Genomic DNA, 27,317 nt, shown 5'->3' on the forward strand with positions numbered 1-27,317 from the left:
CTGGAAATAAATAAAAACGCAAAATGCTGGCAGAACTCAGCAGGCCAGACAGCATCTATGTGAGGAGGTAGTGACGACGTTTTGGGCCGAAACCCTTCATCAGGGTTTCCTACTGATGAAGGGATTCGGCCCGAAAAGTCGTCACTACCTCCTCCCATTGATGCTGTCTGGCCTGCTGAGTTCTGCCAGCATTTTGTGTTTTTAAATAAATCTAAGTTTTGTTTATCTGCCATTTCCTATTTATCCACAACATGTTCAGTCTTCAAAGAATTTTTACTGTTTCCTTGTTACTTATAATATTTCTTTTTCTGAGGTCTGACAGATTCATTAGTCTGATTACCAAGCACTTATGCAATTTATTTTATTCCCAGAATTAATCATATAAAATTCGATTTTAAGTGTGCATCACACAATGTTAGCTCTGTATGAAGTGCAATGGGAGTTTCAGAAACATAAGCACGAAGTACTCGTCAGTGCTTTGCAAAAAGCAAGTAACATAAGATTTATAAATTACAACGAGAAAGGTCATTCCAAAATCTATATGACTTAAATCTAAGTTGATCACCATTGTAACTTTTTTGATAACTTGCATTGTGGATCAGAAGCATCAAAATGTGCAAATGTTTCATTACATTTGATGGAAAGCATCTTGCTATAGCACACCAGGCAATTTCAGAATTAAATGTAAACTGGTCAAGGGCATCCCGAAGTCCACAGAGTAATACTGCATCTGGTAATGAGCACTTTCTCCAGTGCTGACATTCCACTAGGAGCTTGCTGAGGCTGTGGCTGCAACTTGGGTGGATTAGGGACATTAAGCAGGAGACATAGACTTGCCCGTTAGCAAAGGGTATACTGCCATTGAGCCATTGCACACTAATTGGACCTCCATGCTAAAACATATTTGCAAACTCAATAGAAACCTTAAGTAGTATGGAAGGTTCACAAGGAAGAGCTGGCTACCCTCTACATTTGCTGCCCACGCCAGCCTGCTGTCCAACTACACCAACTAAAGTACAGACATAATAACCATCACCAAAGCACAAGGATGGTAGTGGCATTCTTTTCAAATGAATGTATAGCAAGTTAGCATTCAACAAGTTGTGGTCTCACTTAGTAAATCTTTCATTCAAAGTGAGGAATGTGATCAAGTTAGTGAGGATGCGGAAACAGTTCAGAAGAATTTTGCCTGGACTGGAGGGCTTTAGTCGTAAGGAGAAATTCAACAGTCTGACACATTTTTCTTTCTTGAATGACAGAGTCTATGGTGTGACTTTATAGAGGTTTATAAAAATATGAGAGGCATAGATAGGGCAGATGGTCACAATCTTTTTTCCAGGGTATGGAAGTCTAAAACCAACATTAGGTTTAAAGTGAGAGGAGAAATGCCTAACAGTCAACCCAAGGGCAGGGTTTTCAAGCAGAGGATGGATGGTGGTATCTGAACAAACTGCCAAAGGAAATAGTAGAGGGAAGTCCAATTACAGTGTTTTAAAAAAAGAATTTGGACAGGTTCACGGATAGAAAAGATTTGGACGGATATGGGATTAGCTTTAATGGGCGTCTTGGCTGACATGGAGGAGATGGGTCGAGGGACATGCTTCTCTGTTGAATGACCCTTTGGAAACAAATTTATCATTATTCCATTCCAATTACCTTTTTGTATACACTCAAAATCAAAGTTGTCACTAACTTCTAACACCAAAAATAGTTGGAGCACAATTTATATTCAAAGTTTCTACTTGGTAGTCAGTAGCTGTTTTATATCAGACTTCAAGTTATTTGTTACTGGATCATTATGTAACAAAGTACTATACTATCATATTTCTTTCCCATTTGTGGCCTCCTCTCCAAGCAACATGCTGGGTGTGAGACTGCTTTTCAAAAATAATTTGAAACTTAAAGCTGAGGCATGTGAGTAGATCCTTCTCTGCAATTTAGACAAGACATGATGCAACAAAGTTGACTTCAATAACTTAGCACCAGGTGTGACAATAAATTTCCTATTATTAATATATTTCTATTCTATAAATTTAGCTTGGGTTGGTCTTCAAATGAGGGAAATGAATAATGACAAAAATATTATTGTATATCTTTAGTCTGCATAACAAGACTTAAAAGTTCCTCCAAGGTACTTTAAACAGCCATTGCACAGATTACCAGTAACCTTCTGATTATAAGCTTCACTATGTATATTTAATTTACGATTGACACCTAAGACATTAAGTGGAAAATATGAAGAATCGAAGACCAGGGCTAGGTGTTGCAAATGACATGCAGAGGCAAGTTGTTAGAGCCTGATCTTGTTGAGCTGCTTGGAGATGGGGCCTTAAGAAAAATAGTGCATGAAGACTTGGATATTTGTTAGAGCAAATTTGGTGGCCAGAGATCAGAGCGTCCTAATGGGATGGCCCTGTCTGAAGATTGAGTCTGGCAGCAAATTAAAATTTTATTTGTTTGTTTCACAGAGTGTACTTGCCTTTCTTACCACTGACTCAGCCTGCAAGTTAATCTTGAGGGAACCTTGCACTGGGACTCCCAGTTCCCTTGGCACCTCTGATTCGGAATTAACTCCTTGTTTGGAATATAGCCTACACCTTATTCCTTCTACCAAACTGCAAGACCATGAATTTCCCCATACTGTATTCCATCTGCCAACATTATAGAATCATAAAATCAAAAACCTTTTTCTTTGAAATTGCATTGCAGTTTGATTATTCTTAGCTATCACTGTTACTATCAAATATGTCATTGCAAAGAAATCATTAAGAGTTTACTTTGAAGCCAGTTGATAATATTCAAGAAGGGAAGTAAAAGCCATGGAAGATCATTGATACAGATCAAAATGTTTATACAGTATGTGGTTCTGGAAATTTAGAAGCATGTGAATATTCTAATATCAATCTGCACCATTGTCATTTTTCAAATGCACCGAGGAACTTGGCGTACACGTTTTAAATAAATTATTTACAAGTAAATTTCACACAGGAAACATTCTGCCATTGACTGAACCTTCTGCATCTATGAACATAAGCCATATAACACAATTTTAATGAATGGGTGATAGGAATAGTTATTTTCATGTACAAAGTAAAAGATTTTCCTTGTCTGTGCGTTATAATGTGAATATTATTATTAAGTGGCTCTGAAAGTAATTGCTAACAAAGGAAAAATATATTCTATTTTTGTTAATCATGTTTATTCGGCTTTCACAGCTTGCTGATTTTGTGGTATTAGCTCCTGAAATTATATAATTGCTTCATATTTTTCTTAAATTCACTTTTTTATGCTCATTGACTCATTATTAATTTCCAACATTTCAGACGTGTTTTTAAAATTCATTCCCATGATTGGGGAAAGCTGCAAAAAAACCAGTTTAATGATGCTGATATGTTATCTATGGTATTTCATTTATTTAGTGGTACAACAAAGAGAAGGCCCTCCTGGCACTTCAAGCCACAGCAACCCCACAACCCCTATTAACCCTGACATGATCACAGGACAATTTACAATGACCAGTTAACCTACTGGGTACATCTTTGGACTGTGGGAGGAAGCCAGAGCACTTGGGAAAAACCCGCACATTCCATGGGGAGGATGTACAGAGACTCCTTACAGAACAATGCTGGAATTGAACCCTGGAATGCTGCAAGTTGCAATAGTGTCACACAATCTGCTATGTTACCGTGGTGCCCAATCTGTATCCGAAGCAAAAAGGCTATTTCAGCTGTTCACATTTCCCTCCTTTGAAATTCTATTCTCTGGTGATATAATGTAAGTGATCTGCACAGTGCAAAACTTTAAACATCTGAATTCAAAAATAGCAGTGGGTTTTGTGATTTAGTAACTACTTTTTTTTGGTGAATAGAGTTTTTTTTGTTTCTGTTTGGAGGTCAAATGATGGAATGATTAGTGTTCAGGGTCAGAATAGCTTGAGTGCTTAGCAAGAATGATTGTACTTAACCAGTACAAGTTGATCACAATGGCTTAGAAATGTGAATTTGCAGTGCGATTAATTTCAGCATGCATGACTGCAAATGGATTTTGGATAGAGCAAAACATCACAGCAAACATTTCTGAAATATTTTGTGTTGCTCTGAAAAATTCCTTGGGCACTCTTCAGTGGGAGTTGCACATGCGCGTCTTTCACAACTTCAGCATCAAACCCACATCATTCCATAAACTCTGCTTTTTTTAAATTAGGAAACTACATCGTGTGGAAGCAGCCACTATTGGTCACTACTGGAACCTCACAAAAGCAAGTCCCATAATTAGCTTCTAAACTTAATTCCTTACTTGGAATATCATGTGCAAGTCTGGCTGCCCCTTTACAGGATGTGGAGACTTTGGAGAGGATACTAAGGAGGTTTGCCAGGTCATTGCCTGGATTGGAGTGTATTAGCTGTAAGGAGAGTTGGACAAATTTGGATTATTTTCTCTGCAATTTTGGAGGCTGAGGAGCTGGCATGATAGAATTCTGATAAAATTCTGGGAAACATAATAATAATAATAATAATAATAATACTTCTCATACAGATTATGTAGTTCAAAGTGCTCTACAATGGGACAAAGTACAAAAAAAAATCAAAATTAACTTGAAACTAAAAGACAGAAAGAAGTTAGTTCAAAGCAAGGTTAAATAAATAAGTTTTGAGCTACAATTGTCAAATGAGTGTGTGTTCCTTATAGTTTTAGATATTGAATTCCACAGTTTGAGTTTCATTCTAAAAAGCTGACCTGCCCATTAATCTTTTGAAGCAGATTTTTTAAAATTTAAGAGACCAGTGGAAGAAGTCCTGAGAGCACAAGCAGGATTATAAAATGAAAATCTGTACCCCAGTCCCAGACCATTAAGAGCTTTAAGAACAAGTAAGAGATAAAGGTAGACATATATAAGGTAGAAAGACCTTTTCTCAATATGGAAATGTCAAAGACCAGAGGGCATTGCTTTAAGATGAGAAGGGTAAAGTTTTTTCTTATGTGTAAAGTGATAAGCACCTGCACTGTGCTAGATGCAGATATGTTTAAGTGACATTTATTTCGGGGCATGAACAAGCAGGATGTGAAGAGGTGTATGCTGTGTGCAGGCAGATGGGTAGTTTAAATTGGCATCATGGTCAGCACAGAAATCATGAACTAAAGGGCTTCCTCTTGTGTTGCATTAATCTGTGTTCTAACCTTACTCATCATTAGATAAATTTGTCAGCTCCATCTTGGGTACTAGCCTCCATAGTATCCAAGATGTATTCAAGGAGCGGTGCCTCAGAGAGGCAGCGTTCATTATCAAGGACCCCCATCACCCAGGAAATGCCCTCTTCTCATTGTTACCATTAGGAAGGAAGTACACAAGCCTGAAGGTATACACTCAGTGATTCAGGAACAGCTTCTTCCCCTCTGCTATCTGAATCCTAAATGGATGTTGAACCCTTGAACTCTACTTCAATTTCTTTTAAATGTTATCTCTGTTTTTCTGCTGCTTTTAATTTAACTATTGTGTGTGTGTGTGTGTATATACATATATATATATATATATATATATATATATATATATACACACACACTTACCGTATATTATGTACTGCATTGTACTGCTGCCACTAAGTTAACAGATTTCACAACTTTGATCATGGGGATAGCCAGGGGCTTTTTTCCAGGGCTGAAATGGCTAATACAAAGGGGCATAGATTTAAGTTGCTTGGAAGTAGGTACTAGAGGGATGTCAAAGGTAAGTTTTTCACACAGAGAGTGATGGGTGTGTAGAATGCACTGCCAGTGACAGTGATAGAGTGGATACTATAGGGTCTTTTAAGAGACTCTTAGATAGGTACATGAAGCTTAGAAAAATAGCGGGCTATGGGGTAGGGAAATTCTAGGCAGTTTCTAAAGTAGGTTATATGGTCGGCATAACATTGTGAGCTGAAAGGCTTGTAATATACTGTAGATTTCTAGGTTCTATGCTCAATGATAAAACCTGATTCTGATTCTGATTCTGATCAATCTCATCGCCTTCCACCAGTTCCCAATTACTGACACCTCATTGTGCCAGGCTCTGATCACCACCCCAGTATCTTCTAATCACCTAACTCACCAATGTCCTTATGAATCAGGCTCCCAGATTTTCCATTGACCATATCTTCAGTGCTTTATGTCCCATTTGATGCTGACAGTCCTTGTACTGTTGCTCACTAGAGTTGTCCAGTGGCCTGGTGATTGGGAGGCCCAAATCACCACTTTACAGCCCTGTCCCACCATGTCAACATGCATTCTCACCAGTCCACAAGCACTGATCCTTCAAAGGACAATTCCCAATCTTTTGGCCCAACTGTTCTCTGTCCTGCATGGTGCAATTTCCTTTCGAGTGCTTCTCAGTGTAATGCTTCAGACCCAAAACTGAAACAGCTGTTGTCATTCCATACAATAATCATATGCCTGCAACCATACCAACGCACTCTAATTTGTGGACTGATGTTCACAGACATACCTGTTGTTTACGTGAGTCCAATTTTTGGATGCAAGTTAGCTTTCTCAGCATTCATTCAGATAATTGTTGTCTTAAGAACTAACCTAAATTGCACATTCTATCTACATCTTTTCCTTATTAATATGATAACACCATTTTATCTTTTTGTAACAACAGCCAAACCTTGAACAAACTTGCTGTGTTCTTCTGTTTAAATTTTCACTTCTTAAGGTTTCTATGGAAGTGGCATATAATCTCCTTTAAAGTGCAGAGAGACATACATATGTTTGTATGGGCGTCATCTGTAGCATTGTCCTTATTTATATTGACATTGGATTGTACGTTGATTTCATAGATATAATTGACATCCTTCTATTTCAGTGAACAGAGCATCTGCCAAGCACGTGCCTCGGTTATGGTCTATGATGATTCAAGCAAAAAATGGATTCCAGCCAAACCTGGACAACAAGGATTCAGCAGAGTCAACATCTATCACAACACCTCCAATAACACCTTCAGAGTTGTTGGAATGAAATTACAGGACCAGCAAGTAAGTAGAAATAATTAACAGTCTTGACAGCAATAAGAATTGATTCAGTCATTTTTTGCAACAAACCACATAGTGTTCATGGATTATTTAGGAAAACTTCTCTAGTAGTTTGACTGACTTGCTCATTTTATGCTAAATTTGCAGAGGAAAGCTATTTTGTGGCTGCATTTTATCATTTTGGACTGAAAAGCAGCCATTGGGAAATGATCTGATATACTCCTGCTGATGTCTAGTGTACAGTGGCTTTTCATGCAACAGAAATTGGCTGCTGAAGTGTGTGACTTGTGAACTGCATTTTCACTCATGGTGAAACAAACATCCTCCATCCCTCCCTACTGCAGGTTCTATTGCAGTTGTGCAGGGCCTTGGTGAGACCGCACCTGGAATATTGTGTGCAGTTTTGGTCCCCTAATTTGAGGAGGAACATTCTTGCCATGGAGGGGGTGCAGGGAGGGTTCACCAGATTGATTCCTGGGATGGCAGGACTTTCATATGAGGAAGGACTGGATCGACTGGGCTTGTACTCGCTGGAATTTGTAGGATTGATGGGGGGATCTTATTGAAACGTATAGAATTCTGGAGGGATTGGACGGGCTAGATGCAGGAGGATTGTTTCCGATGTTGGGGTGGTCTGGAGCAGGGGGGTCACGGTTTAAGGTTTCTATGTTTCTCCCCCACCCCACAGGAAAGCTGACAAAAAAAGATAAAAGAGTTTTGATATTTTGTCCACAGCCTCTACCAAACTCATTATTCGTTCTCCACTCATTTTTATTCACAAATATGACTGGTACCACCTTTATACTATGCAGTAAGTGTGTGAGGCTGTGATCATAACCCCTTGCACCCCGCAGTGCCTTGGGGCTGCTTTCAGAAATGGAATCCACCCAGAAATGGAAATCAGACATCACATAGGAAGATATGACCAGGCACATATAACAGGATTTGTCCCTCCTTCCCTCGCTCCAAGGCAATCTATTGAGACTGCTTTCTTTGGCTATGGAAAGTGGGTCTTTAATATCTGTCTTGCTTTCGGACAGTCAGTGTGGTATATGATGCGGCAGCTGGTAAACTAGTGAACAGCTGCCTCAGGAATCATGCTGGTATCATTTTTACAAGTAAATCTGGTGACAGCCACCTTGATACTTTTTAAGCCAGCTAAAATAGTCTTGATTTTTTTTTGTCAGTTAACAAGTTGGTTGTTAGCACAGCACTTATTGAGGAGTTAGAGTCCATTTACCACACAACTGTGAAGATCTTTCCTTTCAAAAACCATTACAATATGGATTGACATTGTGAGTTCAAATTCCATAGGGAGATGGATACTCACAGGTAAAACTTATGAAAATAAAATCATATATTATCTGTCTTTTACTTTTGAAAATAATTGAGGGAAAATTCCAGGTTATTAATGTGTTATTTATCTAATCAGTCCCCACAAGTTCCATACTATTAAAAACTGGTCGTAATATTGAATTGAACATTTAACCACCTCTATCTATGCAGCATAGAAAGGGACCATTCTGTACATATTTTTCTATGAGCATGCTGTTGTGCAGTAAGTTGCTTATTAACATTTTGCACAACTATTGTAACGCTGTCTTAACCTTGTTCATTAATTTTAGCAGCAAATGCCTTAGTGTGATTTCACCAATTCAGTCTGCTGCTTCCTTGAGAAAGCACCAAATCTGCTCCAGCACTCTATCCAAATTGTGGCTGGTTGAAGCTGGCATTTTGCCATGATATGCCCTGATGGAGCTGCTCATTGTTGGTTGGATTTATTATCTTCTGTTGTCCTGGAGCAGTTATTAATCAAAATGGCAGCTCATTTTTCTGCTCCATTTTCAAACAGAAAGAATAATTGAATGTTGTGTTTAACATTTTACAGCCTCACACACTTGAAAATTCCACTGAATAGTTTGATGTCAGGTATGAGAACAATGTGGCTCACCATCTAAGCTGGTTGACTGTAATCAGAGACTCAAAGCAGAGGATATTAGGCTGGAGAGGAATGGCATTTGTTCACCATCTGCCGATGAATTTAGAGGATTTTGCAGAGTTAGCATTGGAGCAAAAATGCACCTCTTCTCTTTAAATCAGATTTCGTTTTTACTCATTTGTTCTAACCATGCTGGAGAAGAGGGAAAATCACTGCTGTTCTATAGACTATAGACTATAGACTATGAGCTTGTAGTCAGGTTTGTGGCGTCCTTGAATATTCATTGTTAGGGTTGCCAAAGATAGTAGTGGATTTCATCGTCAGTGTCTGAGAGATGGCTCATGAGAAATGAAGCGTGTTGATTTAGGTTGTGTCATGGATCTTGATTGTTGTGAAGGGCAAGGATCTTTGATTTCCAAATGTTTAGCGTAAGGCCCATACTCTCATATACTTGGGTTCCTCTGTTGTACAAAGTAATTCAGCCCACGATTCATATCAATGTTTTCAGTACAGACCTAGTTATAATTTAGACTGGAATTAAGCAAGGCAATTCATTACACCAACTCTATTTCTCAATCTTCCCTGCTACCTAACCTCCAACACATTCCATTGAGCTATAGAATGTGCAGGAAACTATCCAAGCTTCACTGCTTCAGCTCTGAAACCATTCCATTCAGCCTCTAGTCATTGAGTTACAGTAAGCAGACAAAGGTAGTCCATCTGCATACTAGGAGGCTGAGATCTAAACCATTGTAAATTATTTTGCTGAATCATGCAAGTGAAGCTAATTCCACAATGCTTTTCTATCCTAATTTAGTGTTATTCATTATCTAATATTCATGTAGTTCTCAGAATTATCAGTTCTAAATCTTGTGAGGAGAAAGTTCTTGTGACACTTTCCTTTGCTTAAGGTGTGGAGCCCTACTTCACTGACTGCACTTTCAAACTGATTTTATACAGCCTTCTCCGTACTGAACCTTGGTCTTTTCAATAGGGTACACAAATGTACAGTAGCTTTACAAGCATGATATATATTTGAGATCTAACATACTGGTCCCTTATTGCTTAAAGATAAAATCATAATGATAAAAAGATTAAACTGCTGCTGTGCATGTACCTATAAGCCTGAAAAATATGTTCATCTAGATTGGTGAGTCCAACATATGATCCTAAAGAAAACTTTAGGTGTCAGGAATACATCAAAACAGATGGGAGAAACTGAAGGAATGGAATGGAGACCTTGAAGAAGCAGAAGGAGGAAGTACTGTCAAGGTGTGTTTGTAAGTATGGGAACTTCACCACTCTAGGGGTTAGTATATCTAATTCCATTGCAGGTATATTTCAATATAGCAAACTTTTTAGAGCTTGTTCACTACAAGCTCATGGAATTACAAACTTCAGGCTTTCCTTCCAGGTGAAAAATTGATTTTTCTTATCGCTTCTAATTTAACTTAGAGCATTTAGTGCTCTTGATATGGTCTCTTCTACATTGGGAAAACCAAACATATTTTTGTTCAGTCCACAAGGATAGCACCAAGCCTGCCATGTTCATTTTCCATCCTATTCGTACTTGGACTTATCAGCCTTTGGTATCTTGAATTGTATCAACAAAGCCCATTGGACAACACCTCAATTTCTGAATTAACACCTTACAATCTTAGCAGATTCAACATCTAACTTAACAATTTCAAGTTGTCTGGAAAAGTTCAAAGTAAAATTTATTATCAGAATACATAACATGTTACTACATACAACCTTGAGATTCTTCTTTTGCTGGCATACTTAGCAAATCTGTAGAACCGTAACTGTAAATATCAGGAACTGTTAACTGTAAACAAGCTGGGCAAATGCAGATATAAGTAAATAGCAATAAATAACGAGCATGAAATAACATGTATAACAGAGTCCTTAAATGATTGTAACTATCCCCTTTTGTTCAAGAGCCTGATGGGGTAGCAGAGGTGTGGTTGTGCTTTCTTCACAATAATATTTATATGATGATTCTAAGGGAGGTCCTCTGAGATATAGTGACACACAAGAATTTAAAGTTACTGACCCTTTCCATCTCTGATCCTCCAATGATTACTGGTTCATGGACCTCTGGTCTCCTTCTCCTAGAAGTCTTCAATCAGTTCCTTAGTCTTTTTGACATTAAGTGAGAGATTATTGTTATTGCACCACTGAGCCAAGTTTTCAGTCTTCCTCCTGTATACTGATTCATCACCCGCTTTGATACAACCCACAATCAGTGCTGTTGTCAGCAAGCTTATATTTGGTGATGGAGCTGTACTTAGCCACACAATCATAGGTGTGAAGCAAGTAGAGCAGGGGACATTACAGCTTTCTCACATTGCAGAATTTGTTGTTGCTCTGTCTTCTTCCCTGCATTTTTATAATTTGTTAAAGATGGGACATGGAGCTTTTAGAAGGATGTAGCCTCTTGTGCTTTGCAGGCAAAATATTATGGAATAGAGCACCGAGAGACCAACCCTCTAAGAACATGTAATCTGTAGCACGTATGAATAAAGAAGTATTATCATCTCTGGCATTTTGAAGGTTGATTCTTCATTTCCAATCAAAACCCCCAAATTCAATCCCCAGGATAATCTGCAGCTGAGTCACCAATAGATATTTAAATTGTTCCTGGCACATATAGCATATATAAAAAACACATTCAAACTAGGTTAGCTGATGAAGGGGTTGACTGCCTTACCCTGATTGGAATTCTTTGTTTTCTTTAAAGTATGGAAAGGTAATAGTAAAGATCAGTTTATAATTTTCATTTCAATAGTGCTATAGCCATGAATGTATAGACTGGGTAAGTGGAATGAATGTAGAGAGATTCCTTTACTTACATACTTACATCTTTGCAGTGAGTGGTGGACCAATTGTTTAAAGAGAGAGAGAGAGAGCTTAGCATTAGTCGGGGACAAGTGTTTAAAAAAGGAGCATTTCCCAGGGACTCAGCACATTAGTGGTGGACCAATCAATTCGTAATTCATTAGCGGGAGCAAATAAAAGTAAAGCAGGGTCAAAGCAGAGCAGCCATTGTGTGAGGGGACCAGTGTAGGAGTGGGAACTTGAGCTTTGGCTCAGGAGGCTTTGGCAGGGAGGCACAGGTAAGTAGCAGGTAAGGCTGTTGTAGTGGTTGAATAAAAAGTCAGTAAATTACAGCTAATTAAATAAAGTAGGGATGATAAAAGATAAGCTGATGTGCTGCAGCTGCATGGTGTGGGAGCTGCTGGAACCCATTGTGGTTCCTGAAGACCACATCTGCAGAAAGTGTTGGATACGTGAGGAACTCAGGCTCAAAGTTGATGACCTGGAATCTGAGCTTCAAACACTTCAGTAAATCAGCAGTGGGGTGGGGTGGGGGGAAGTTACCTGGATTCTCTGTTTCAGGAGGTATTCACACGCATTAGATCAGCTGCCTCAAATTCGGTCAGTGGTCAGGGACAAAAGGGTGTGACTGTGAGTGAGGTGGGTAGTGGGGATCCAAGAGACAGTGCTGGAGGAGCCTCAGCCCTTGAGCTTGTCCAGCAGGTCTGAGATTCTTGCTCAAGGTGTGGATGGAAGTGGTGGCTGTAGGAAGGATGAGCAACCTAACTGTGTCACCAGATTCAGGGAGCCATTCAAGAGGAGGGAGAGAAGAGAAATGTGGTGGCAATTGGGGATAGTATAGTCAGAGGAATAGACAGAATTCTCTGTCGTGAGGTTAGAGCATCCCAAAGGCTGTGGTGCCTGCCTGGTGCCCGGGTTCAGAACATCTTATCTGACCTGCAGAGGAATTTGCAGTGGGAGGGGAGAGATCCAGTTGTCTGTGTTCCATGTGGGTACCGATAGCATAGGTTGAATGAGGAAAGAGGTTCTGCTAAGGGAATTTGAATAGCTAGGGACTAAATTAAAAAGCAGAACCAAAAAGGTGGTAATCTCTGGATTACTACCTGAGCCATTTGCAAATTGGCATAGAGTCAAGAAGATTAGAGTTAAATGCGTGGCTCAAGGATTGGTGTGGGAGAAGTGGGTTTGAATTCATGGGAAATTTGCACAGGTATTGGGAAAGGAGGGAGCTGTACCAATGGGACGGGCCCCACCTGAACTGCGATGGGACCTGGATCCTAGTGAATCACATAACTGGGGTTGTGGATAGGGCTTTAAACTAAATAGTAGGGGGGTGGGTTCAACAGATTGGAGAAGTATGGATACAATAAAAAAAAGAAAAGTGTGAATAAAGATTAAAAAAAACAAAAGATAAAAAAGAGAAAAGAGTGAAGACAAGTCAAGTGCAAAAGAGTAAAAGATTACAAGATTTTAAAAGCACAATGAGTGTAAGGGCACTTTATTTGAATGCTCGTAGAATTTGAAACAAGGTCAGTGAACTTGTGGCTCAAATCAGTACAAAGAGGTATGATTTAATGACCATTACAGAGACGTGGTTGCAGGGTGAGGAGGATTGGGAATTAAATATTCAAGGATATCAGGTAATACAGAAGGATAGGCAGGAAGGTAAGGGAGGTGGGGTAATGCTCTTAATTAAAGATGAGATCTGGGCAATAGTGAGAGGCAATATAAGATCTAAGGAGCAGAATGTTGAATCCATCTGGGTAGAGATTAGGAATAGTAAACAGAAAATCACTGGTGGGAGTTGCCTGTCGGCCACTGAATAATAACATTACAGTGGCACAGGCAATAAACAGAGAAATATCTGAGGCATGTAAGACTGGAACAGCAGTTATCATGGGGAACTTCAACTTGAACATAGATTGGGTGAATCAAGTTGTTCAAGGCAGTCTTGAGGAAGACTTCATAGAATGCACCCATGAAGACTTTCTTGAACAGCGTGTTACTGAACCTACAAGGTAATGTGCTATTTTAGATCTGATCCTGTGCAATAAGACACATAAAATTAGTGATCGTGTAGTTAGGGATCCTCTTGGAAAGAGTGATCACAGTAAGATTGAATTTCTCATACAAAAGGAGGGTGCAATAGTTCAATCTAAAACCACTATTATATCTAAACAATGGAGAATACAATGGGATGAGAGGGGATTTGGCTTGTGTAGACTGGGAACACAAGCTTTATTGGTGGGACATTTGAGGAACAGTGGAAGACTTTCAAGGAGATTTTTCACAGTGCTCAAGAAAAGTATATTCCAGTTAAAAACAAGGACAGTAAGGGTGGGGAGAGCCAGCCTTGGATAATTAAGGAAATAAAAGAAGGCATTAAATGAAAAGCTCGTGCTTACAAAGTCGCCAAGAGTAGTGGGAAACTGGAAGATGGGGAAATCTTTAAAAAGCAATAAGGTACTACTAAGCAAGCAATAAAGAAAGGGAAACTAGATTATGAAAATAAACATCATAGAATATAAAAATGTTTAGTAGAAGTTTTTATAATTATATAAAGTGGAAGAGGGTGGCAAAAATGAACATCGGTCCCTTGGAGGACAAGAAGGGGGAATTGATATTGGGTAATGAGGAAATGGCCGAGGCTTTGAATGACTATTTTGTGTCAGTCTTCATGGTGGAAAACACATCTAACATGCCAAAGAGAGATGTTATGGATGCAATGGGAGCTGAAGGCCTTGATACAATAGCTATCACTAAAGAGGAAGTGCCGAGCAGAGTTGTGGGTCTGAAGATAGATAAGTCCCCTGGTCCTGATGGAATGCATCCCAGGGTACTGAAAGAAATGGCAGAAGTTATAGGAGAGGCTTTGGTGATGTTTTACCAAAATTCTCTGGACTCTGTGCAGGTCCTGGCAGGTCCTGGAAGATGGTGAATGTCATAAAAGGATGTAGGCAAAAGGCAAGTAACTATAGGTCAGTTAGTTTAACATCTGTAATTGGGAAAATGCTTGTAGCTATCATTAAAAAAGAAATAGTGAGGCATCTGGAAAGAAATGGATCCATCAGGCAGACACAGCATGGATTCAGCAAAGGTAGGTCCTGTTTGACAAACTTACTGGAGTTCTTTGAGGATATAACAAGCCCAGTGGATAGAGGGGAACAGATTGACGTTATTTACTTGGATTTCCAGAAGGCGTTTGATAAGGTGCCAAATAAAAGATGTATCCATAAGATGAGGATGCATAGAGTTGGGATATTGTTTTAGCATGGATAGAGGATCGGTTAACTAATAGAAAGCAGAGAATGGGAATAAATGAATGTTTATCTGGCTGGCAATGTGTGGTGAGAGGTGTGCCACAGGGGTCGGTGCTGGGCCTGCAACTGTTCCCGATGTCCATTAACGATCTGGAAGCGGGGACCGAATGTAGTGTATCTAAGTTTGCTGATGATACTAAATTGAGTGGAAAAGCAAATTGTGCAGAAAATACAGAGAGTTTGCAGAGAGATATAGATAGGTTAATTGAGTGGGCAAGGGTCTGGCAGATAGAATGCAATTTTGGTAAATGTGAGGTCATCCATTTTGGAAGGAAAAATGAAAGAGCTGATTATTATTTAAATGGTAAAAAATTGCAGCATGCTGTTGTGCAGAGGGACTTGGGAGTACTTGTGCATGAATCACAAAATGTTGGTTTGCAAGTCCAGCAGGCTACCAAGGAGGTACAGTAAATGGAATGTTAGCCTTTGTTGCTGGAGAAATTGAATTTAAGAGCAGGGGGTTAAGCTGCAACTGTACAGTATACTGGTGAGGCCGCACCTGGAGTACTGCATGCAATTCTGGTCTCCTTACTTGAGGAAGGATATACTGACTTTGGAGGCTCGCCGGGTTGATTCCAGAGATGAGGAGGTTAGACTATGAGGTTGAGAGTGGTGAATCTGTAGAATACTCTACCCAATGAAGCAGTGGAGGCTACCTCAGTAAATATATATATTCAAGGTTGGATCGATTTTTGCATGGTAGGGGAATTAAGGGTTATGGGGAAATGGCAGGTAGGTAGAGATAAGTCATGACCTCATTGAATGGCAGAGCAGGCTCGACAGGCCAGATGGCTTACACCTGCTCCTATTTGTTTATGTTCTTATGTTCTTATGATTTTTGGGGCCAAAACTGTTTGGCTATTATGCTCTTGATTCAAAAATGATTCTTCATCAACAATTACTTAATAAATGACACATTGACAATTTTCACTGCAGTTAATCTAAATATATCCTTCTAACTAATTATTCTGGAGTTATGTCTAAAAATATATTTAGAGGATTTTTGGTAATGATTCAGACAGTGCCTTCTGTTTGTGTGTGTGTAACAAGGACATTCGAAGAAAAATAATGGGAAGCCTTCACATTCCTTGGTAATGTCCTTATTATGTTGAAGGCCTTTTTGCCTCAACATTCCTATTTAAATATGTGTGTTTGATAAATGTGTTCCTCTCCAATGTTCCTCATAAATGAAGAAGATTCATTATTTCATGTGTATTAATAGAGTGAGCATTTCCTATTTAGTGTGCATTTTCTGTAAATGAAGTTACATTTTCACAGAACATGTATAAACATTGCAAAAATCAGCAATGTTATTTATGCCTGTGGTTTGGCAAAGGTCACTGGAATGTTGCTGTTTTATTTATGTATGTTTACAATTGCATAGTATGTTTATCTGAACAATATTTTGCATTTTTTAAATTGTACTAAGTACTCCAGAAATCATTGTTCAATAAATTCTCTTATTGAACAGAAAAACTCACAAATCTAGTAGATTATTTAAATTCTTGGCAAGAAGACAATTTTTTGATATTTCCTTTACAATTATGTGGAATATGCCACTGTAGATTAAAGTGGATAAAGTACTGTGAAGCTGTGATTCCACTTTAAAGACAAAAATAATTGAAGGAGCCAAAAATGTGTAAAATTGCGGGTCATTACTGACTACTGGACTAAATTTTCATCGTTGCTTGACTCAGCCCTCCTGTGGTCCTCTGCTTATGCCAGCGCTGGAACAACTGATCCATTTGGGAATGGTTGCAAAATTGCTGCCAAATTTTGAAGTCAATACAGAGAGTGCCAGTTTGAGTGTATACAATGCCAGAGAGGTAGTGGCTTATTTTACTAAATTCTATTATATATAGCAGGATCTTTACTCACCAGCACAAGATATATTTAAGTTGCCAAACTACATAATGATTGTAGATGTCAATGGGATTTGGGGAACTGAGAACATACCACTTCTAATGTATGGTTCTGTGACTTGGAGAACTACAGTTTGCTTTGGGGAAATATGCATAGAAAAATGTTGAGCCAAATGTTCAGATGTTCCAAAGCTCGCTCACAGTGTTGAATAAAGAAGGATGGAAATGAGTGATGGGCAAACATTTAGCAACATTGATTTATCTCTACAATCTGCTTAAACTGTAGAGCAGTTGTGAATTTAAAGGAGATGCCAAAGAACCTTTGCAAGTTGTTGCCAGTACATCCTTTATCATATACACAACAGTCCCTGGTGCCTGTAATGGAGAAATTAGATGGGTACATCACTGAATGGGTTTGGGTTGCATTCTCCAGGTTAGTAGTGAATTTATGGAGTGCTATTTAAGTACTTCTGAGCCAGGTAAGTGGAAAGAATAGCTGACACACAAATCTTGAGGAATAGTTAAGCAATTAGCTGTAAAATGGAAGACCTTACAGCAAGACTGCAGTGCCAGAGGGACATCAGGGACTGTTATGTATTCTGCTTCATAGAAACATGGCTCACTCTAGCATTCCCAACACTGCAATCCAGACTGAGGGTTTCACCTTTCACCACATGAACAGAAAGGCAGCATCGGGTAAAGATATAGGAGGCGGTATTTGCTTCATAATTGATCCTTGTTGAGCATAGATGTGGCAATTCTGTCTCTGTCCTCCTCCTCCAACCTGGAATATTTGAGTCAAGTGCCGTCTGCTCAGCCTACAGTGGAAGCTCTCCAGTGTTATCCTGGTAGTGGTGTACATTCCACCCCTGGCTGACATCGGTAGTACTGAAGAAGCTAAGCTTTGTGATAAGCAGTCATAAGACAATGTACCCCTGATGCCTTTGGGGGTCCACAACTAGGCTAGCTTGAAGAAGCCTCTGACAGGCTACCACCAACATGTCACTTTGGAACCAAAAGGGACAACATATTTGATTACTTTTATACCACCATCGAGAATGCCTACCATGCCATCCTGCACATGCACCTTGGCAAGTCCAGTCACCTGAGTGAACTTCTACTCCTTGCATATAGGCTGAGACTGAGGACCCCAGCACCAATGGAGAGGATGACAAAGATATGGCCATGGGAGGCAGAAAAGTGTTTACAGGACTGCTTGGAATTGGTGGACTAGACCATATTCAGAGATTCATCTATGGATCTGAATGAAGAAGTCACAGACATCATCAGCTTCATGAAAACTTGCATGGATGCGTGTGTGCCTTTGAGAACCTACCAGACATACCCATATTTGAAGACCTGGATAAAATGGGAGATGTGCAGTCTGCTGAGGGCTATATCTGTAGTGTTCATGACTGGCAATCCAGAACTCTACAAAAAGTCCTGGTACATCCTACAGAAGGCCATTGTGAGATCAAAAAGACAATTCCATGTGAAATTAGAGACACAATTGGGTGCATGACAGCTGTGGAAGACTCTGTGTGCCATGACTTCCTATAAGGCGAAACCTAACAGCTTCCATGATTCTTCACTCTTTGATGAGCTCAATGCGTTTCTCTTGCATGTTTTGAAAGAAAAAAATAACATACACCCACGTGAATACCCACAGCTTCTGATGACCTTGTAATCTCTGTCTCAGAAATTAACATCAAAACATCCATTAAGAGGGTAAAGCTTCAGAAAGTGACAGGTCCCAATGGTGTACTTAGTAGGACACTGAAAACCTGTGCCAACCAACTAACTGGAACATTCAAGGATATCTTCAACTCTCTGCTGCAGTCTGAGGTTCCCATCTGCTTCAAAAGAGCACCATTCATACCACTGCCCAAGAAGAACAGGGTAGGCAGCTTCAATGACTATTACTCATATCTGCTGTGATGACATGCTTTGAGAGGTTGGTAGTGGCTAGAATTAACTCCTGCCTATGCAAGGACCTGGATTCACCACAACAAATCTACAATAGGCACAATCTCACTGGTTTGCCACCTCATTTTAGACCGCCTAGACCACAGCAATATATATTCCAGGCTGCTGTTTAGGAATTACAGTTTAGCATTCAACACTATCATCCCCTCAGTACTAATCAACAAGTTTCAAAACCTTGGCTTCTTTAACTCCACCTGAACGGGATCCTCAACTTCTTTATTGGAAACATCCTCTCCACATCCACTTCATCTCGACCTTTCAATGTTCAGTAGGTTCAAATGGACTGCTTTGCTTTTCTAAATTCCTGTGTGTACAGGCCCAGAGCCATCAAACACTCCTCATACATTCAGTGTGGATGCGGTTTCCTGCTGTAGAACTCTTTGACCCTGGCACAAGTGTCTCTGGATCAATAGCTAGCAAAAACAGACTAGAGGATTTAATTAAGTTGGTATGTAACAATCCGGCCATACAAATATCCAACAGTTACCAATGAGGCAGGACTTAAAAAGCTGTCTGTACATTCATTGAATTTAGAATTCAATATTTTGCGGCAATAGTACAGAGCAAAACATGAAAATTACTCTGTTACAAAAATAAATAAATAGTGTAAAAGATGAATAATGAAGTATAGTCATAGGTTCACAGACCTTTCTCAAATCTGATGGCAGAGGAAAATAATCTTAAAACATTGAATATGGGTCTTTTGGCACCTATACCTACCACCCCCACTGCCAGAGTAGTCAGGTGAAGATGGTATACCCCTACATGACGAAAGTTCTTAATGATGGATGCTGCCGTATTGGGACAACACTTATTGAAATTTCCCTGATTGCAGAAAGGAGGGTTGAGCCCATGATAGAACTGCAGTTTCTTATGATCTTGTGGGTTAAATTCTCCATATCAAGCTGTGATGCAACTAGTCATTGGGTATATTTGAAGTGGATGTTGATAGTCTTTTGATTAGTTAGGGCATTCGAGATTACAGGGAGAAGATGAGAATGGGATTCAAAGGGAGAATAAATAGCCATGATTGAATGATAGAGCAAATGCAATGAGCTGAATGGCCTAGTTGTGCTCCTATGTCTTATGATCTTATGGACAAATACCTAACCTAGTCCAATCTGCTTGCATTTGTCTCAAATTAGAAACTTTTCAAGCCCTGAAAAATGGTCTCAGCTTGAAACATTGACTGCTTATTCATTTCCATTGTTGCTGCATAACCTGTTGAGTTCTTCCAGCACTGTTGTGTGTTTTGCTTAGGAGGAACTTTGATGTGTCCCAGAGTAATCACCTAGAATGATTTCTTTATATTTACCTGAACTATTTTCTCTGTAATAATAAACATGCTAAGGTTAGTTACAAAGAAAAAACAGCTTTAATTTAAAGTAAGGTAAAATAACTATCTTAACCTCAGGGAGATGAGCTTTTCATTTACTTTCAGAGAGATCTACTCCAAGAACATTCTGAATAAACAAACCTACTCATATGATGCACTGAATATTGCATTGATATTATAGTGAGGTCATAGGTCTTATATATTTTTCACCTCAAAAATGATAGAATACAATCACAAAAGCAGTGTAAAAACACAGCGTCCTTCAGTTGCAGTGGCAACTGACTGTTGTTCAACTGATGGGATCGGTAGCTAGTCATTGCATCTTGCTTTTAAAATTGCAAGCATTTCATAGAACTACTGGAGGCTTGTATTTCAGAACAGTGCTCAATTTAAGGCTTTTCATTCAGATCAGTCAATTCCTCAGTAAAATATATAGGCTGTTCTGCAATGGCCCATTAGTTCCTCTGTTGGACAAGTTCATATGTTCATAATGCATGGGGTTTTGGAGTTCCACAGAGACCTCAATGAATTTGAGGTCAGCTGATCTCACATTCATTAATGTCCCTCTCCCTGGTGAACACAGAAGCAAACTATTCATTAAGTACCTCCTCTACTTCCTCTGCCCCCAGGCATGTGTAATCTCTGAGCTCAGCCCCGATCTCACTGTAGTCACCCTCCTGCTCTTCACGTACATATAGAACATCTTGGTATTTTCCTTAATCCTAATCACCGAGGCCTTCTCATCTCCCCTTCAAACTCTCCTAAGTTCATAAGCTTTTTCTTGGGTACCTTATAACACTATGGTGTCTGATTTTCTGCATTCTAAATGTGAAGTATGATTCTTGCTTCCTCTTGACTAAATGTTCTACCCCTGAACAACCATGAGACAAATCTTTCCAAAACCCCACAACAACCCTGTTATTTTTACACTGTTACTATTTTGCACTGCCTCCTAATCTAATCCTCAGTGTTTTATGTTTCTGTTGGGAGGTGCAGGGATCTATAGAGCAGGTGGCATGGTAGAGTAGCAGTTAGCATATTGTCTTACAGCAGCAGCAATCAGGGTCTGAATTCCCGCCATTGTCTATAAGAAGTTTGTGTATTTTCCCTCTGACTTGAAAACTTCTACAGATGTACCATGGAGAGAATTCTGACACTGTCTGGTATGGGGTGTGGTTGGGGGAGGGGGTCTACTGCACAGGATCAAAAGAAGCTACAGAAAGTTGTAAAATCAGACAGTTCTACTAGCCTCCTAGGTATTCAAGACATCTTCAAAGAGTGGTGCCTCAAAAAGGTGGTGTCAATTATTAAGCACGCCCATCACCCAGATCATGCCCTCTTCCCATTGTCACCATCAGGAAGGAGGTACAAAAGCCTGAAGACACACTCTTAACGATTCAGGCACAACTTCTTCCCCTCTGCCATCAAATTTCTAAATGGACATTGAGCCCATGAACACTTCCTCACTTATTTTATTATTTTTATTTCTGCAATATTTAAATGTAACTATATAATATAAGTATATATATTTACTGTAATTCATTTATTTATTTTCTATATTATGTATTACATTGTACTGCTGCTGCTAAGTTAACAAATTTCATGACATAGACTGGCGATGATAAACTTGATTCTAATTCTATAACATTCCCTCTGGCTGCTCCCAATTTCTTCCCACATATATTCCAAAAGATATACCAGTTGTGAGTTCTGTGCATGCTATGAAAGCATGAGAAGCCTGGCAATACTTCTGTATTTTTCATTGCATGTTTAGATATTTTGATAAACTTGTGATGAATAAAACTAATCTAAATTCTATTTTTACAATATTCTCAATAGAGTGATTACTCCCTTCCTGTTTTTGACTTCCATCCAGACTGACTCAGAAGACAATCTCTCCATGATATCCTCCCATTATGCAAATCTGTGATACTATCCCTGATTAGCAATGCTACACCACACCCCACTACCAACCTGCTTGCAAGGACATTGGTTCCTCTCGAGTTTAGATGTAACCTATCCCTTTTATACAAGTCACACTTTCCCCAGAAAAGATCCCATTGATCCACAAATCTGTAATCTTGTTCCCAGCACTATCTCTTCATCCTCACATTTATTTGTCTGTCACACCTTCCTATTCTTACCCTCACTGGTACATGGCACAGGTAACAATACAGAGGTTACTAGAGGTTCTGCTTTTTAGCTTCCTTCCCAACTCCCTATATTCATTCTTCAGGACCATATCTCTTTTCCTAGCTATGTAATTTACCATGCTTGATGGATAAAAGGGTATCCTACACAGTACTGAGGCAGTCCTCAGAAATACATCTCCAAAATTGCAATAAAAGCAACTTCTTTCCTCCATTGTTTCACTTTCTTTTTGTATAGCAATACTGGAAATTCAAAGCAACACACACACACAAAGTGCTGGAGGAACTCAGCAGGCTGGGCAGCAGCTATGGAAAAGAGTAAACAGTTGACATTTAGGTGTTTGTGAGTGCTGATGAAGGGTCTCAGCCCAAAAAGTTGATTGTTTACTCTTTTCTATAGATGCTGCATGACCTGCTGAGTTCCTCCAGCATTTTGTGTGTGTTAGTTTGTTCTTGAATTATTTCTTCTTTTCCCTAGTTTTTCTCTTAAACAGTTAGCCTTCCGGATTACCATTTTATAGCTGGACATGATTAATGAAACATAATGGATATCCAAAACACATCCACCTGAGGCAAAAATAAAACCTTTTATTTTATACTTTGCCCTCCCTTTGATGCTCTCTCTGTTGCAAATAGAATGAATACGTTCTAGATTTACATCTACCCTAGGAGAAATCTTTTATGATAATGTTGACCATGACAACCATAATCTATGCCATAAGTGATAAATATTTATGTATTAAAAACCTTTAAACAAATTGAGGGTGCATTAATATTTGCATTAAACACAAATGTAAACAACTAATCATGTTATTGGTTGTGTAAATATGAGTGGGGTACTTGTACAATTCTACAATGTAAGCAGCCTCAGGGAGTACAGGAAATCATTCAGGATTATTTAAAAGTAGAAACTTTGGGAAAGGGCTGCAATTGGGAATTGGCTATGAACAGCAGTTCAGATGGATCCCATTTTGACCATTGGTAAGTCGTGAAAGCACCATTTAAAAAAGCAGAAATCGACAGCATAAAATATTTTAACACTGAGAAAGCTGGCAGCTATTTGCATGACTTCTACGAATAACTGGGTTGTTGGTTGGTAGATAGCATGTCATGCTGTGAATATATTTAAGCACTTTTGCTATTAGATTATCAGATTTCCATGGATGATTAATATAATAAGTTATAATATAAAAGGCGTATTAAATCATCCATGCAATGTATTTTTTTTAAATGCTCAGAAAAGAAGCAAAACTATTTTCACTTAATGGGACTCCTTTGTTGGTTATGCTACCACAATGATTCTATTACAGGAATAGTTATCAGGAGGCCTGCACATTTATCCAGAGATTTGAGTTAAAAGCCAAACTTATAGGATGAATATACTATTATCAGTAGTAATGACTGTGAAATTACCACACTGTCATACCATATCATCTATAGCATACTCTCTCGGGAAGAAAATCTGCTGAACCTATCCACATTGGCCTAAAAAAGTGGATTCTTAGAGACAAGATTTGTAAGCATTTGGGGAAGCATAGTTTGATTTGAAACAGCCAACATAGCTTTGTGAGGGACAGATCATGAAGAAGTGACAAAACATATCAATGATGGCAGAGCAGTGGATTTGGTGTATATGGATTTTGTTAAGACATTTGACAATTTTCCTATGGTAGGCCCATTCAGAAAATAAGGAGGCATGGGAACCAGGGAGACTCGGCTGCATAGGTTCAGAATTGCCTTGCCCACAGAAGATGGAGGGTGGTAATAGAGCACATTCTGCATGGAGGTCAGTGACCAGTGGTGTTCTGCAGGACCCCTGCTCTTTGAGATTTTAATAAATGACTTGGATGAGAAAGGGGGAAGGTGGGTTACTAAGTTCGGAGGTTAGTGGTGTTATGGGTAGTATAGAACATTATTGTAAGTGTAAAGGAAACATTAATAGAAGACAAAACTGGGCTAAGAAGTGGTAGACGGAGTTCAATCCAGAGAAGTGTGAAGTGATTCACTTTGGAAGGTTGAACTTAAAGGCAGGGTACAAGTTAATGGCAGAATTCAACAGTGTGAAGGAACAAGGGGATCTTGGGGTCCACGTCCATAGAAACCTCAAAGTTGCCGCACAGGTTGGTTAAGAAAGTGTATAGTATTTTGGCTTTCATTAGTCAGGGGTTTGTACTCAAGAGCCGTGAGGTATGTTGCAGCTCTGTAAACCTCTGGTCAGACCACGCTTGCAATATTGTGTTCAGTTCTGGTTGCCTCATTATATGAAGGATGGTGAGGCTTTAAAGAAGGTTTAGAGGGAAATTACCAGGGTTCTGCTTGGAGACCACGTCTTATGAGGATAGGTTGAATGAGTTAGGGTTTTCTCTTTGGAGCAAAGGAAGATAAAAGATGACCTGATAGAGTTGTGCATGGTGATAAGAAGCAAAGATAGAATGGACAGCCAGAGGCATTTTCCCAGGGTAGAAATAGTGAAGTGGTAATAATGTGAAGGGGTATAACTGTAAGGAATTTGGAGAAATGTATGGGAGGATATCAGAGGTAGGTTTTTTACACATAGAATGGTAGGTGCATGGAATGTGCTGTCAGAGGTGGTGGTAGAGGCAGATACATTAGGGACATTTAAGAAACTCTTAGATGGGCACATGGATAAAAGAAAAACAAAGGGCTTTGTAGGAGGGAAGGGTTAGATTGATTAAAGTGTCAGCACTGTGTTGTACTGTTAAAGTGATTAAAGTGTTGTACTGTTCTAAACTCTATGACTGTGGGATATAAATTTTAAAGTAAGATCTGGTGAATGTAGAAGCTGGTGCAATATTAAGGAGACTGCTATCCTTGGGCTGGAAGAAGATCAGGTGAAAGCATAGGTGCAAGACATTGTTGAGGTGTAATCTATTGAGAGCAATGTCATCTATAGTAGAGGGAAGGCTATAGTTAATTAAAAAGAAAAACCATGGAAGTAGATATGATGGAGATACTGTAGATCTGTCAGAAGGAAATAGAGGTGTTGTGGAAACATTTATGTTTAAAATAACTGAAGGATTCCCAGGGCTTGCGGTAGATAGTGGTGGCTAACCTGATCTCTGAGGTTAACAGAAAAATCCAGCAATAGAGGAGTCATTAGTGGACCATGTTTTATTAATTTTGCTGCCAATTTCTACCTTATTTTCATTTTACTTGGTCCATTGCTGCCAAAATATTTCCTTTTCCATTGATTTGTTTTTAGTAACAGACTGTATTATCAATAATACAATTATTTCATAGTTAACCTTTTTTGTTGAGCACAAATTTATAAATTTCCTTAGGAGTGTGTTATGTATTGAAGAGACTAAAGAGATTCAAGAAACTAAGTTGAAGACACCTTAATTCCCAGCATTGTTGTCAGATTGCTAATCACTTTCAAACTAACCATAAGCTTGTTCTTCTTTCAAATATAGCCTGCACTCTATGCTTAGAATACAGTCTTCTGACAGTTCAGCTGTTATTTAATTATATTTAAATATGCAGTTCTGCTTTTAATTAATTTTGTTTTAATAACATTTCTGCTCTGCTGTTGAAATAAGGAACTAATTTAGCAGAAAATCTTTGGGAAGTATTATTCCATCATGGAATTGAAAGTGTTACAATTTCATGAGCATTCTTAATGGAACTCTCTCTGGGAGCTTTGACACCCATCAATATTATTTAATTTTTGACTTGTCAACTTTAGAAACATACAGTGAGGAACACTGTCAACAGTACTCATGGAACGGGTCTGGCAAGATGAAGTTTGGTGAGGTCTGTAGGGCAGCCACTTTTCACTGCTAAGTGTATAAAATCCATAATTTTGTGTGGACCATAATGATGTTGGTGCTACATCAAACATGCTACCCCCTATCTTTTTCATGTATTGCTTATTGCCTACAGGCCTATCCACTTGTTCAAGAAGCTGGACTAGAGAGACTCATCCGTGGCCTGGTTTGTCCCAGATATAGGCAATACAAAATCAGACCATTACTGGGAAAAATTAGGTCACAGGGTTATGAAATACACTTACTATTGGACAAATTCTGACCAACCAAGCTTTAATTGCCTTGCTTGATCTAGAACTGCTCAATTTCAATAGGTCCATCTTGAGTATCTCTGTGTCTTTTCCTGCTGCACTTTCCTTTGGTCCCCTCTGACTTAAGGTAGTGATTCTTAAGGTAGTGACTCTTTCCCAACACCTAGACTGCATTAACCAATCCCAGTGCCAGTTTCACCCCTCCTACTATGTGCCAATTGCAGTGCTCTGACACATCACTTGCTAATTGATGCACCATCAATAACTCACTCTGAGACATAAAGGCAAGATATCAGCTTTTATTGACTTGAAGAAGGAACAAGCTGTGAGTGACCACCGTACTACATCCTGGAGACTGAGAGGCCGGGCTCAGGCCTCAATCGCCTTTATACCGGGGTCTGTGGGAGGAGCCACAGGAGCAGTCAGCAGGGGGCGTGTCCAGACAGGTATATGTAGTTCACCACACTAATATCTGACTTCAGCCAGACATCCCTCAAGATCCATAACCCTTTTCCCTCATCACTGGCTTCTCCTAAACCTTGCACACTGTAGGTCATGCAATGGCATGTTTGGAAACACTCTATTCCTCTATCTTGGGTATTTCCTTGATGAAATATATTATTATGCACAACACAACATCCAAATTAATACTCCTGTATAGCTGTCAATGAATGGATATACAATATCACAGGTACTCATCATGGAATTATTTTTATTTTAATAACCTTGACATTCTTCTGATTGTTTGAATATGGTATTATATGATAAATATGTATTCTGTTACTCTTAACATTACTTCTAATGCTATATCTGTATAAAATGTGAGTATGCATTTGT

The 27,317-nt window shown here is 39.1% G+C and overlaps 1 protein-coding gene across 6 annotated transcripts in view; it reads left to right on the forward strand.

The window, feature by feature from the left end:
* Positions 1–27,317, forward strand: part of LOC132386690 (ena/VASP-like protein) — a 251,111-nt gene that overhangs the window by 144,538 nt on the left and 79,256 nt on the right. For all 6 annotated transcript variants that reach the window (XM_059959060.1, XM_059959050.1, XM_059959057.1 and 3 more), the window contains exon 2: positions 6,842–7,010. In XM_059959060.1, the coding sequence (XP_059815043.1) occupies positions 6,876–7,010 (135 nt within the window). In that variant the 5' untranslated portion in view covers positions 6,842–6,875. The remainder of the gene's footprint in view (positions 1–6,841; positions 7,011–27,317) is intronic.

The sequence above is a fragment of the Hypanus sabinus genome, chromosome 2, assembly GCF_030144855.1.
Source record: "Hypanus sabinus isolate sHypSab1 chromosome 2, sHypSab1.hap1, whole genome shotgun sequence".
Classification (NCBI taxonomy): domain Eukaryota; kingdom Metazoa; phylum Chordata; class Chondrichthyes; order Myliobatiformes; family Dasyatidae; genus Hypanus; species Hypanus sabinus.